The sequence below is a fragment of the Coloeus monedula genome, assembly GCF_965178545.1.
Source record: "Coloeus monedula genome assembly, chromosome: 8".
NCBI lineage: Eukaryota > Metazoa > Chordata > Aves > Passeriformes > Corvidae > Coloeus > Coloeus monedula.
Genome location: NC_138788.1, coordinates 19,234,308 through 19,248,760, shown reverse-complemented (window position 1 = coordinate 19,248,760; position 14,453 = coordinate 19,234,308). Strand labels below are relative to the sequence as shown.

The 14,453-nt window shown below is 54.3% G+C and overlaps 1 protein-coding gene across 1 annotated transcript in view; it reads left to right on the top strand.

Moving 5' to 3' along the window:
• Positions 1–1,052: 1,052 nt before the first annotated feature.
• Positions 1,053–14,453, top strand: part of PSD (pleckstrin and Sec7 domain containing) — a gene marked incomplete at both ends in the record, with an annotated part of 33,214 nt that continues 19,813 nt past the window's right edge. The window contains 4 exons of the mRNA XM_082286055.1: positions 1,053–1,829; positions 1,910–2,012; positions 2,653–3,115; positions 8,563–9,027. Of these exons, the coding sequence (XP_082142181.1) occupies positions 1,053–1,829; positions 1,910–2,012; positions 2,653–3,115; positions 8,563–9,027 (1,808 nt within the window). The remainder of the gene's footprint in view (positions 1,830–1,909; positions 2,013–2,652; positions 3,116–8,562; positions 9,028–14,453) is intronic.

Here is a 14,453-nt window from a genome sequence, read left to right as displayed (position 1 = left end):
TGAGGGAGTCAGTATCTTGGCATCTGTCAGAAGGCACAAGCAGTGAAGGCAGAGTCTTCTCTGCACATTAGGAATTCAAAGAAACTCAGAGAAGGATAAGTACAAGTTTTAGCTTCAATGGGAGAAAGAAAAATGTCAGCAGCCCTGCCAGTGGGGTTGATGGGAGCTCCAGGTCCTGCCTTCCCCTGCAGCCACCCACCTGCTGCTGTGGCGTAGCTGGTCTCACCTCCAGGTATACGGTCTCTGGGCAGAGACAGGCAGGCGGATGAGTTGTGTGCAGGGCAGGCTTGCTGTGTTTCCCCAGGCTGAGATTGTCTGTTACCACTGCTTTTTGGATCTACTGGTGTTGACAGCTCTGTCTGCGCCATCAGTAGCAGCTGCGACATGTGCTGGTGTGACACAGTTTAAACCCAGGCTGACCTCCAAAGAGAGAGGCTCCTTGCCCTTGCTGCTCATATTAAACTCCTTGAGCAAGTATAGTTGGAGGATGTCTCAGTGATACAGTAGATACTTTTTTTCCCCTTATTGAAGTGATTTTAGTAGGCTGTAGGCTGTGGGTAGTAAATATATTCAGCCTAAAGCAGAATGAATGAAACCCATTTTATAGTGCACTCTCTTGCAGTGTCTGGGGTGCTGGACCATGGGGAAAGTGCCTGAGCATCCTGGCGCCCTGGGGAGAAAGCAGTCACTGTGGGTGCCTGGGGACCAAGCAAAGGGCTGCCAGCATCCAGGCAGTGGTGCTGGTGAGATGCCCTTGATGAACCTTGCCTGCTTCTTGCAGCAGGAGGGGATTTGCTGGGGGCTGTCTCAGCTGGAGCATATCTTTCTTGTGCCACGAGGGCAGGGCACCTTTGGCTTGTCCTCCCTGTGGCCTCAGACTCTTTTCTGTGCCTTCCCTTCCCTAACCAGCTCCTTGCCCTTGTTTCAGGGCTGCCTGAGGATGCATCGCCTCTTGTCTCAGACATCTCAGGGGTGCTGGGAACCTGCCTTGCTGTGCCTGTGCCACCCTGCTGGGCTCTGGACCTGACACCTCTGTGCCCTCTTCTGTCAGGATGGCCCAAGCAGGGGCACCCGTCCGCTTCCACGCCGAAGACGGCTGCGCTGCCTCTCCGCCGCCCTTTGCCCATAGGGTGAACCGGAGGCCCTGGCTGGTGGGGGACAGCCCCGAGGCTGGGCGGTGCAGCCCCCCGCCCTGCCTCACCCCCAACCTCAACGCCGGCCGCCTCCACCTGCTGCGCAAGGGCCTGGCGCCCGATGCTCGCCGCTGCCCCCTCGGCCTCTACAACAGCACCGGCTCCTTGGCCCGCAGGCCGGCTGAGGCAGCGCCCTTCGGCAGCGGGAGCTGCCCAGGCGCGGGGCGACTGACCGCCCCCTGCACCCCACGGCGGGGCCGGCCCAGCCCGGCTGTCGCCTCTCTGGGCAGCCGCAGTCCACCGGTGGCGGCGACCCCGGAGGGACACAGCTCCGTGGTCACCTTCCGCTTCATCGAGAAGGCCAGCGTGCGCACCGTGGGTTGCCCGACAACCCCCCATCTCCGCTGGGAGAATGGCCCCTACAGCCTCAGCCGCAGTCTGGAGCTCGGGGGGGATGTGGGATCCCCCCAGCCCCAGCCCCTGCCTCAGGAGCGGCTCCTGCACACGCTGAAGCTGGAGGCCTCTGCATCTGACCCACTCCTGGCCGGGGGCAGGACCCCTGGGGAGACACGTCCCTGTGGGAAGGAGCTCTGTGCCCTCGACACCAGCTGCCTCTGCCGATCCTTAACCAATGGGCTGCCAGAGGAGTTCCCCACCTTCGCCAGGAGTCCCCTGAAGCCAGAGCCCCGACATCAGGTAGGTACCAGGGTCTCCTACACTGGACGTGGGCTCTGTCCTGGGTTTGCATTGCCTGCTCATTGCTCTCCTCTCTGCAGGGCAGCACCTGGCTGTACCCCCGACAGAGCTCCGCCCATGCCCAGCGTATTGCCAAGGCCAAGTGGGAATTCTTCTATGGCTCCTCAGATACCCCAAAGACAGGTAAGAAGTTGCAGGTGGATGCCATTGGGTTGGCCCACCCCTCCTTTTAAGTCCGTATTGCTGCCAGGACTCATACTGGGGCTGCACATCCCTTGGGTCTTCTCAGTGCCCACCAAAGGGCTGATTTCCCCACGACTGGCCAGCCTATGTCCTCCTGGGGTCAGATCATGCATGTACCAACCTCCCTGCAAAGTCCCATGTGGCCATGAAAAAGAGGTGGCGAAAGAGCCCCTGGCTGCCTCTGCAGAAGAGCTTTTGGGTTTGGATATGGTCTCAGGGCTGGCTGCAGATGCGCTAGCACTGACAGCCTGTCTCTGCCTCTCATACCGTTTCTCCTTTTGCCTCCTCATCACTGTTCTCCCATGCCCATCACATGGTAGAGTCCCCATTCCTGGAGGTGTTCAGGAAACAACTGGAATGGCACTTAGTGCTATGGTTTTGTTGCCATGGTGGTGTTTGGTCAAAGGTTGGACTTGACTATCTTGGAGGTCTTTTCCAGCCTTAATGATTCCGTGACATGTGACAGCACTCTGGGGGTGTGCGTGTGTGTGTGTGTGTGTGTGTGATGCTGCAGGAGCGGCTCCTCAGAGCTCCCCATTGCAGCTCCCCATGTCTCTGAACACTTGGGCCTTCCTTGCAGGCTCCTCTGCCCCCGACTCCGCTCCCCTGGCTGAGCTCCCCCAGAAGCCTGTCTCCCCACTGCCAACCGAGCCACCAGGGTTGCTACCTGAACACAACCTGAGCCATGTGGAGGTGGAGATAGAAGTGTCTCCTTTGGGCAGCCAGAAGCCTGGCTCCTGTGAAACTGGGATTATAAGGAGGACAGTGAAGTACTCTGAGACAGACCTAGACACTGTGCCACTGAGGTGCTATCGTGAAACCAACATCGATGATATCCTGGCCGAGAAGGAGGAGGTTGATTCAGCAATTGAGAGCCAGAAGGACAGTGAGAGCAACCCAAGTTTTGTGGGCACGCCAGGCAGGAGGAACAGCACACCGGAGGAGCCACCCGCCCCAGGCACCAGCTGCTCAAAGGATGGGCTGCGGGACAGGGACGTGGAAGAGGACGATGAGGTGTTTGAGGCGATGAGGAAGGAAAAGAGGTGAGGCTCCGAGCGCAAGGGCAAAAAGCTCCTCTCACTCTCCTTATTGCACCCTGCATGGCAAAACAAGCTCTGCTTGAAAGTGTCTGAGCCAAAAATCCCAGTAGCAACATGCAAGCTGTGCATGGGAGTGAGACGGGGTCCCGGATCACACCACAGGGATTGGTACTGGGGCTCGGGGTGGGACTAGGAGGGGGCCCTCACTGCCCTATGGAAAGAGTAAGTCAGCACAGGGGATCCAGCTCTGGGCGCTGTGCCATGGGCCTCGCTTGCCTGGGGTGAGCCCTGCAGCTCAGGTTGCCCAGCTGAGTCAAGGCTTCCCAGCATGAGTCCTGCCGGGTTAATTACATCCTGCCATGGTGCTGCCTGGTGTTGGGGTGACAGTGTCAGGGCACCAGAGCACAGGTCGTGTCCTGGAGCTGCTCAGGGCTGGCAGGTGCCGCTGGGCTGTCCTTCTCCCCACAGATGACTGTGCTTCAGCAGCTCGGCTTCATTAGGTATTTGCCATGTTCAGGAAAGAGTAGGGGATACACTGGGATCAAAAAAGCATTTTTTTGCCTTCTGTGTCATTTTTCACATGTGTGGCAAAACACCCTTTGCTGGGAGGCTGATGGAGTGGGTGACACCAAGATTATCATTCAGTTGCCTACCCATGGGCAGCAGGTGTGCCCCCAGCTGCAATCTGCCCCATGCCAGGCACTGGCAATTAGCATATATGGGAGATGGCATTTTGGCTTGACGGCATGAAACTCTGCTCATGGAGTTTGTGCTGGAGTGGTAGTTTGACCATGAGGAGTGATGGGCATCATCAAGTAGATACTTGCTCCAGAGCACTGTGTTGGACAGCCACTTGGAGGGGAAAGGCCCAGTGCAGGCATCTTGTGACATGTGTATTGTCGAGAGTTTTGAGTGAGGTGAGGAGGCTCAGCATCATCAGCAAATGCTCCACAGGAGTGGGGAGAGCAAAACCAGGGTGGTGCCTGGGATGCCGCGTGGCAGCATGAGCTCACCTAGCTGTGAGCAGAAGGTAGGTGGGGAGCATTTAGGTGGAAGAAAAGGAAAAGGGAGGTTTTGATGTTGGCAGAAGTTTAAAGTAATGAAATATATACATTAATAATACATTAATACAGTAGTGCTCCTGTACTGGGAAGGAAAAGAGTGAAGGTGCTGAGCTAACAAGGAGGGAAGGTGTGCATCCCAAGAGGAGATGGACTCCTGTCAGTTTGTCCAGCCCTTGCATCTCTGTTGAAGGGGACAAATACATTCCAGCCACCCTGTCCTCCGAAAATTTGGGTTCTAGAGAAAGCTGAAAATAAGCCATTTGTAATGTGTTGGGTTTTTTCCAAATGAATGTTTGAGTAAAGTTACTGCTATTGCGAGTTCTTCAATTTGCTGGAACAATTTTTTTGCATAGCGTTATTTTATTTCCAAATATCCTTGAGGCCACTGTGAGTTGTATGAGCTGTAAGACTAGACCTGTTTTTTCTCCTCTGAGACATCCTACTGTAGCTCCCCAGGCAGTGCTGAAAGCTTGGATGTGTCCTTAAACAACACACTGTTGCTCCTAAAAGATGATGCTCCCAGTATAATTACCAGTGTGTGTATAGGGGTGTCATGTTCATTTGGCACAGCTTCTTTGTAGACCAGTTGTTTCTTCCCTGTGCAGCCCCCTGAATATTCCCCTGGTAAGTGCAGACCTTGTAGACAGTGTCTTGAAAATCACGAGGCTCAAATTGCAAGCTTGTTTAGTCCCTGCATCACAGCCCTGGGTTTTGCTTACGCACTGTTTTGAGCTCTGCAGCTGCAGTCCTTATCCCTGTTTACCAGTCACCAGCATTGATGTTTTCTACTTCAAGCTTTCTGCTTTGCCTGCTCACAGGAGGGGTGAAGCTGGGGGGATGAAGAAGCCGCCGTGGCTTCCTGGACCTGGCACCATTCTGCTGCTGCAGGAGCTGCTGAACCCCAGGCCTGTTCTGGTTGCTGGGAAGGACCAGCCCTACAAAACCACTGAAGTACTTTTTGATGCTGATTTTCAGCTTTTAGACATGTACATCCCTTTGAAAATCTTGCTTTAAGGGTTTAGCACCTATGCAAGAGGGACTTTGGCTTGGTACTACTTTGTTGTGCTTCATATTCTGGCCAAAGTTCAGAATCTTCTTTCATGATTTACCCTCCCAAAATAAGAGCATGCTAAAACAAAAAAAAATCAACACCAAATCAAACAAGATGTGAAAAGTGATGGAAGAAATGGTGTCTTCTTCCAGCAAATCTGCTTCCTGAATACATTTAGTCATATCTACTGACTCTAATGACTAGTCTAAGCCTTTACTGTCTTTATTCGTATTAGTCCCAGAGAGCCGAGACCTGTCAGCGAGAGCAGGCTCAATTCCCTTCTTCCCTGAGCATCAGCAGAGATGCTGGCTAAGCTATAGGAAGAGCCTGGTTTGGCCCTCAGCATGGATGCCTTTGGCTGATAAGAGAGAAGAGGCTTTGCTAGGGAGTGCTGTGTTCCCCCGAGAGCACAGAGGGCTGATGGGAGGCTGATGCCTTTTCTCCCTGTAAGCCTTGCCCAGAAAAGCCCTTAGATCTGCTGCTTGGGGAGCCTTTCCAGAGCCTTTGTGCTTGCTGCTTGTTGGCAAGAGAATAGCTGCAGGGCAAGCCTTGTTGGGGATTAGAAGAATGGTTATGGTCTCAATTTCGTCAAATGCTTTACATGTGCTTAACCTGCATGAATAGCTGCAAGCCTCTGATGTGTTGTCCCAGAGCCCGAGGTGGCCATAGAGCCACAGCTCGGGGTGGTGCTCCTGGATGGAGCTCCGGGGTCGGGGTGACACTGGCAGGCACCTGTCAATGAGCAGGGGAGGTGCCCGCAGCTCCTGTGAGAGGGCATGGGACAGCATGACGGCGTGGATGTGGCAGGGAAGTGTGAACAGTCAGGGGAGACTGCAGTGCCTGTGATCAGTACCTTTGCCTAAGCATGGGACAAAGTGAGGACACTGAGCCTTAAGAGCAGGCTGCTGCCATGCTGGAGGAGTAGTGCAAAGGAGCCTGGGGGGACTGCAAGGAGCTGCCTGAGACAGGTGTGTACAAGAGCTTTGTTCAGAGAGGAATAAAGCTAGGGGCTGCTGGACAGTGCTGACCAGTCTCACCTTCTTTGAACTGAGCTGAGATCCTCACACAGCAGCTGCTGGTGCCTGTGCAGGCCGGAGGGACCTGGAGCTAGAGGAGTGGGGCATGGCTGAGGCAGTCAGGGGTCTGGAGGGTCACAGGAGAATTTTGAAGAGAGTTAAAACCACCGAGGGCCAGAGGAGAGGTTTTCCCCTCTTCTTCCCCCTGCCAGGGATGGCATGTCTTTGCAGCACCAGGTGGGAGAGCCCTTTGCCTGCCATCAGATGCATGAGAAACCCAGTTGCTCAGATCTCATACCCAGAGCCTTGCCTGAGGTGCTTTTGGCTCCTGGATCTGCTTCCATTCCATGTCTGCCTGGCCCTCTCCTAAGGAAGGCTCACTGCCTCCTGCACCAGCTCAAGGCTGGAAACCTATTTGCTTTCCTGCTGCCTGTCATCCTTGCACAGATGCTTGATTACAGCTTCTGCATCTCCTCCTACATCTCCTTCTGCATCTCCTTCTCTCCTCTGCTCCTCTCAGCTGGGTTTTTCTGGCTTGGTCTCAGTGCAGTGGCCCTTCTTGGGGGACCAGGGCAGAGCATGGAGGAGCTGGGCAGTGCAGCAGGGGCTGATGAAGCATCTGGGTCTGAGCAGGCAATATTGCTCCCATGCTGCTGTGACTACGTCCTTCTGGAACCGAATGGCTTTGTGCTTGATATTTCGGGGTGAAGACATTGTTTCCAGAGCTTGGATGGTGTGGACAAAACCAGCCATGGTTTTTCTATGGCTTGGTGGCAATATATTTGATCACAAAAATGAGCCCACCTACCTCTTCTGGAAACAAAATTCCTTCCAATCTGCTAGCATTGTCTTCCCTGGCACAGTCATTCACCCTCCTCATGGATTCAAGGTGCAAAATGGTCAGCAGCATTAGCTTGGTTTAGTAGCATGAGGCTGGGTGGGAAGGACAGAAAATGCACATTTGCATCTGTAAAGCACATCTGCAGATATTAAAGAGGTCTCTTCTGCCTTGTCCTTACTAAAAGCCATTTCAGAAAGTGGCTGCTCCTGGGGCTCCTACAGGAATGGTAAGAGTGTCAAGCGGTGCTGCACAGCCAAGGAAATACTGGTGGATAGGTGAGATCAGCCTGCTCCCTGCCTTGCTTACCTGTGTCTGGCTTCGCTGCACTCCCCTTGAAAAGAGCTGGCATTCAGGGGAAGTCAAGCTGCCAGCTCTTGGCCTGCTGAAGTAATTGGGGTGAGATTTTTGAGTGGCATGTGAAGGCTAATGAATGAAAATAATTTGGTGTGTGTTACAGCAATGCATCTTCTGAGCCTTCTGTAGGAAGCTGTTTGTTCATAACAAATGTTATGACAGGCTGGAGCGGTTCCTCTCCTTTAATCAGAGGAGAGAGTGGCATAACAAGTGCTTTTCTGCTGCTATAATAAAATGATAGCAGCTTATGAGTAAAGTAGGCTTTTAGGACTGTGTTTGTGCTTGTACTGCTGAAGCACTGATGTTCCCTGGGTTGCAAACATCTGTGTTGTCATGTGCTTAGGTAAGTGGGCAGACTGTACTTCACCTCATTTACAGGACAAAACACTTCAGGGTTTAGAAATTTCTGTGTTGGGCTGGACCCAGACTGGCATTGGAGACAGGCTGGGCCTTTCTGTGGGGCTGATCCCTGACAAGATGATGAGATAGGACCAATCATGGCCTCTAGGGCATGGGCCAGCTCAGATCCCCAAGCCCAGAGATGGGTGTGAGAAACTGCCTGGGGAAGCCTGGAGCTCAGTATCGCTTCGTGCTCAGTCACACATGTCTCCTGGGACTCAACATCACCTTGTGGAAACAGCCAGCAAACCTTGCAGGTGAGTGTTGGTCATGCTCTGAGCATAGTACTCAGTGACCACAGTGAAATGTGTCATGGAGGAAGATGTCATGCTGTTCTGAGCAGCTTCAGGAGGAGCCTTCTTGGTGACAGAAGCTCTGAAGGTTCATGAAAAATTCAGCCACTTCCAGATTTGGTTGGAAATGGAGCTGAACCACATCCTGTTTCTAGTACTTGAGCCCTTTATTGGATCTAAGCTCAAGTCAAGTGATTGGGAGCAGTAGCCATCTCATAAGCTTCTTATGAGGATGAGCCAGTAAAGGAACAAAAGTCTGTGGCATATTAAAGGAGAAACATATGTCTGGAGGGAGGCCAGCCCTGCTTCCCATGGTGTCTTGGGCAGGCAAGGTGTTTCCTTGGTGGTCTACAGATGTTCAGAAGAGGTTTCTACCCTCCTCAGTTTCCCTCTGAAGCGTGAGGCTTTGATCCCTAGCTCTTCAATGATCAGTTCTTCTCTCTTTCCCTCTAGGATCATGGACCAAGACACACAGGGTATGCTCAAGTCTCCAGTGCCCTTCCTCCTAGGGCACAGTCTCTCCAAGGATGGCATGGACTCTTTCAGCAAGCATTTTGAGACTATCATGGAGTCCCATCGAGCCAAAGGCACATCTTACACCAGCCTGGACTCCATTGACATCCTTTCTTCCCCAGCCCGTACCCATGGGACCTTTTTCACTTTTGACCTCCCAACTCTCACCCCAGAAATACAGGGACAAATCCGAGATAGCGCCAAGCTGATCGAGGAGAACTTTGCTCCTCTGGCTCACTTAGAGCCGGACTCTGGGACCAGTTCGGCCACAGATGCCCCCTGGACAGAGAGGGAGGAGGAGCGGGGGAGACGAAGGAAGGGCGTTCGGCACAGCCCTTGCCGCTCAGAGGACAGCTTTGGCACTCCCTTGGCCTCCAACACAAGGTGAGTGACCAAAGTTGCTTGCCGTCCAGCTGGGCCACTAAGGCTTGATGTAGAGTCTAATGCTGTGAGGTCTGGTTTGCAGCCAGCATCTAACTTGTGTTGCTGGGGAAGGGTCAGGACTGCATGTGCTAGATTTTGTAGACAGTGGCTGATCAGGCCAGTGATCACCATGGTATTGTGGTAGGTGTGTTGATGGGAGCACAACTCAATTTTCATCTTTGCCAGCTTTTGTAGGTACTGGAGGGCAGTGAGGTCTCCTTCAGCCAAGCAACCAGGGAGTGCCAAACTATAATCCTGTGGTGGTTTTCATTGCAAGGCAGTCCAGCATCTGTGATGGCTGTGGGGAGAGCCAGTCTGAAGTTGACTACCAGTAGCAATTCAACAGCGTTTCCCTACTGGGGACTTCATCCCTTGCCATCTGCACAGCAGCCATTTGTTTCTTAAAGGCAGGGGTCCCATAGTCTTGTACCTATTGTTCTGGCTTCCTGAATCTCCTCAGCCATGTTCATGTTGGAAGATGGAGGGCAGAGATGAGCATCCTGAATCCCTCATCCACCAGGCTTTGGTCTTTTCCACACCAATCCTATGTAACTTCTGGTGGCAGTCTGTGCCATCTTTGTAGGCTCAGCTTGGGGTGGCCAGGTGAAGATCTAAGCTCTGTGTCTTCTGTGGTGTCCGCAGTCAAGAGAGGAGAGTGGGATATCACATCAGCTCTGTGGCCCTTGGGTCAGTCCAAGGGCATTTTGGGACACAGAGGAGCTGGGTTAGGCCTTCCCTTTCTTTGGGACATGGAAGCCAGAGACATGGTAGCACAGAAGCCAGGCAAGATTTGTGCAGTAACACTGGTCATGTCTGGGAGGCACATGGCAGTGAAGGGTGACAGTATCCAGGCATGACAGTGAGAAATGAGAGGTGGGGGAGCAGGGCACTGCTGCAGGCCCCCAGCCTGGAGCAATCCAGCTCTCTGCTCCCCAGCATGGAGTGAGCTTCCCCTCACAGTCCCACAGGCAACGGTGGACAGAGAGGGAGGTGTGGTCGGAATCTGCCGTCTGGTGCAGTGGAAAGGACTGGAGATTGGGGCTGGGAGCAGGAACTAGGTTGGGAAGCAGGGAAGGCATGTGGAACCAGGGTCTGAGACAGCCCATCATCTGCAGGATCAGTCCTCAGGAGGCAGGGGGTTCTGGCAAGGGGGAGATCCAAGAAGTTTCCTCTTCCCCATCACTGGTGCTACCAACTTTCTAGACTCTCAGTGGAGCTGAACATGAAGCTGAAGATTCCCAAGCAGTTTCAGGAAGAAGTGTCTGGGCTGATTGCTCAAAGGTTCTCATGAGCTCGAACCAGCAGATCCTGATGCCTGGCAGGGCTGATCTGATCAAGTAGAGCTTATCCTTGTAATGCTCCCACTAAGGGGTATTCAATGGAAATGCTGAGGAAAGGAGCTAAGGACCCTCTGCAGTTGGTCTAATGCATCATCACCTGTGCCAGCAGGGCCAGAGCAAGGCATTCAGCACTGTCCGTGGTCACAAGCAGTACAGACTGACTGCCACCAGCACAGGGGGCCTGGGGACCCCGGGCAGGGAGACTCTGCCGTGGAGACTGTGCTTTACACTGTCTGTCAGTCTCAGGGTTGGCAGAGGTGACCTCAGGCTGCAGGGCTTTGGTGTGACTGGTGGTGAACACCAGTGGGTCTAGGCCTGCGTGTGCTGCCCTGTGGCTGTCCTCCTCGCATCCCCAAAAGCTTTGGTGCTAATTGTTGTAATAGTTGGGGTCAGGATCTGGGTTGGAGACAGCCTTGCAGCCTGTGACTTCTCACCTCCCTCAGTGGCAGGAATGGCCAATCAGTGACGCCCCTGCATTGCTGGGGAGATGTGGTGTCCCCCACAGCCAGTGGCCTTGGTTCATGCAGCCTTGTTGTTTACACCAAGGCTCTGGTGTAACTCGGCACATGATAGTTAAGACCATGCTTTTATCTTGACCTTGTATGTGGGAAGTATGTCTAAGTGCAGACCTACAAAGGTCTCCTCTGGGGTGCCTGCACCTACTCCAGCAGGCTTGGTTGAAAGGGACGAAGCAGAGACTGAACCCCCTCCCTGCCCTCCCCATAGCGGGACACCCCACAGTGACACCCCCAGCATAGGCTCTGTGACTAGGTTGTCGCCCCATTTGGGCAGGAGGTGAAAGTGTGCAGGTCCCTCACTCTTGCTAGGCAGAGAGCTGCAGTTGAAGCAGTCTGTCCCTGTGGCCATGACGGATCTCTGCAATGCATATGTGGAGGCAGAGCACCCAAAGCCTAGGGAGTCCCTCCAGACCTGGGTACGCCAGCCAGGGATAGATGCAGTGCTGGCAAGATAGTGGGGCAGGAGCTGGGGCAGCCCTGGGGACTGCAGGGAGATTGCTTCAGTGGTGACAGCCAGACTTCTGCAACTGCAGGTCCAAATTGCAGGACTTGGCCAAGCTGCTGGGTGCAAGCAGGTGTCCAGAGGGTCATCTGGCTTGCCCAGTCCTATACAGGTAGGCACTGTGAGCTGTGGGGCATCAGCCCCGGAGGAATGTAAATGTGCAAACTGCATCTCTCTGGGGGTGCAAGCCCCCTGAAATCCAGCTGCCCAACTGCCCTCTAATCCCACTCTTCTGGAGTCAGCCTTGGCCCCGGGCACAGCCGTGCTGGTCCCCGAGGTTTGTCCGGGGAGAGAAGAGACGTGACTCGCTCTGCTAGCGAGGCAGGTTCTGCTGGGACCTCATCGGGGCTTGCCTGCGGTGGGACAGAAAGAAGGGTAGGCAGGAGAAGCAACATCCAAGGCGGGGCTGCAAACCGCCTGGTGAAAAGGGCCGGACACCGCGGCGAGGGCAGCACGCCTGGAGCCTCGCTAGAGGGAGAGCTCAGCCCTGGAGCTGCGGCTGTGTGGGAGGAGCGGGGGGCCCGTGGGGCTGGCAGCCGCCCCGGGTGGAGGATGCGCCGGGAGTCAGGGCTGCGTCCCTGCCAGAGCGCGGCTGCTGGCGTGTGCTGGAGCACGGGGCGTGCCAGCCAGCTCTGCTGCCGTTCTTTATAAGGTTCCTTTAGTCACTGCAGCGGTCGGGGAGCCGGTGCCCCTCCCCTCCCAGGGCCAGCGCAGGTCTCTCAGCTGGCCTGAGCTCCCAGGTAGCACTGGGCAAACTGGTGAGGATGCCCTGAAGGGCTGTGCCCAGCTTGGGGCCCCATGGGATGGATTCGGGGTGTGATGCAGGAGGTTGAGGCTGAGAGCTGAGCAGAGGAAGGTGGACATTGAGGAAAGGATGAAGACAGGGGAAGGGAGGTATGGGGTGGGCTGGGTTGGGAGTACAGTAGGGGGACAAGGCTAGGGTGCAGGATGAAGAGGTCTCCCCACAAGCGTTGGCACAGCAAGAAATGGAGGACAAGCCTTGGGGGAATTTTCCTCCATGCAGGCCATGTCAAGCCATGAAGGGCAGCAGGAGCCAGGACATAAGACACATCAGCCCACCATGGCACAGAGGACAGTGGATCCCAGGGATGGCAGGTCTGCCTGCAGAGGCCTGAGCAGTAGCACATATGTGTGGGATGCAGCCCCATGTGTCAGGCATTAATTTCTGCTCTCAGATCTGACTCAGAACCCCTAGGCTGGTCTTGGCCCAAGGGTCCAAGACACCCAGGTTTTCCTGTGCTGACCCCATGGCATCTGTGTTTCTGAAGGAGAAGACAACCCTCCATCCAGCAGGTGAGTAACTGGATATTTAAGGCTCTCAGCTGGCATCAGAAATTGTTTCGTGGGACTGTAGTGTCAGTCCCTGTCCTCTGCAGGAGCAGTTGTGTCCTTCACAAGAAGAGCTGGTGGGATGGGGTGATGGAGGACAGAGAGACATCTCCAGAGAAGGCTGGTGCTGCAGGGGAGGTTCTTGAAGTCTGCAGAGAAACAAGACTGAGGAGGGGCACAGATGCCCAAAGTTCAGTCCTATCTGGATCTGTCAGCAGTAATGCTGGTGGGTGCTGCTGTGGCTGGGTGATTGTTGGACTCCAGAGCTGCCAGAAAGCACAACCAGCCCTGCCTGTGATTGGAGGCTGGTTTAGCTGACCTTCAGGTGTCCTCCCAGCCCTAACTTCAGTTCTGTGAGGAATGAACCGGCCCAGATCTTTGCTGTCATAAATCAAAGCCGCTCCACTGAGACCGATGGAAGGAGCAGCGTTTATTTAGCTCAGCCAAAGATCCGGTCTGGTACATTCTTAGCAGCAACATTAGGCAGGCTTGGCTTGCTTGGCAGAGGCAACGAGCATCTAGCTATGCATGTGGGCCTTCCAGAATTGAGGGGAGAGTGCTACTCTGCCGCATGCACCTGTCCCTTGTGGATTTGCACCAGGCTCCTTGGCATGTCCCTTCATGGTGTAGGATGAAACCAGCCTCATGTGGGGAGCAAGAGATACTTGAATTGTGTTTAAAGGTCTGGAGTTTCCTGCAGCACGTGTCCTGTCTGAAAATGTGTCAGGACAGACCTAGACAGCCCAGGAACTTAGCTGAGCACACCCCAGCTCCTGGGGAACAGGTTGTTGCTGCAGATAGGTCCCTGCTGGCATCTCGGAGGTGGAGGTGAGCCCCTTGGGCCTGGCTTTACAGAACTAGTGCCTTCTTGCTGCTCCACATCCAGAAGAGAAGATTTGCTCCTGGTTGCTGGCAGCCATGGAGCAAACATGGTGCCAGGTAAGCTTGGTTGATGGTGGCAAGGTGGAGAGGATGTCAGGGCTCCTGCAGTGACACACTGTATTGCAGCCAGGGAAGGTACTGTGGTCTCTGCTTCTGGGCTCTGGGCGGTCAGCTAGAGGAGGAATAATGAGGTGAGATGATGATCCGGCTCCAGAAAAGGAGTGTTTGGCCCTGAGAAGGAACATTTGGGCCCTGGAGAACCATCTGACCTGGGAGAAGGAGTGTGTGGTATGGTGGCCCTGAGCAGGACCATGATTCTGCAGCAGTTTTCCAGGACAGGGAAGCACAACGAGTCCTTCTGCTGAGCTGGGGTGGGAAGTGGTCAGTGAAGAGCCTCTGTCCCAGGGTGAGCCCTGAGCCCTGTGCTGGATCACGTGCCTTCCTTGCAGAGACCCCCAGATGTGCCTCACTGCAGCACACTGGGCTCTAGCAAACACCTCTCAGGTGACAGGGGGACCTGTGCTCCCAGTGATGTGAGTGGTGGCAGCAGGGAGAGGGATGAGCTAGCTCTGCGTCTGCTCAGGAACGACTTATTTCAGGCACACTGAGGATACTTGCACAATATCAAATTTGATCTTTATTCCTTAAGTGTGCATTTAATGTAAAAAATATTATCTCAGTGTTTCTTCAGGCCAAACTAAAATGTCACTTTACTAAGTACACCAAAAAACCCTCACCCTGAGACCTGCAATTAGCTTATTGGCAAGAAAATTAGCATAACCTCAGTTACCTCTG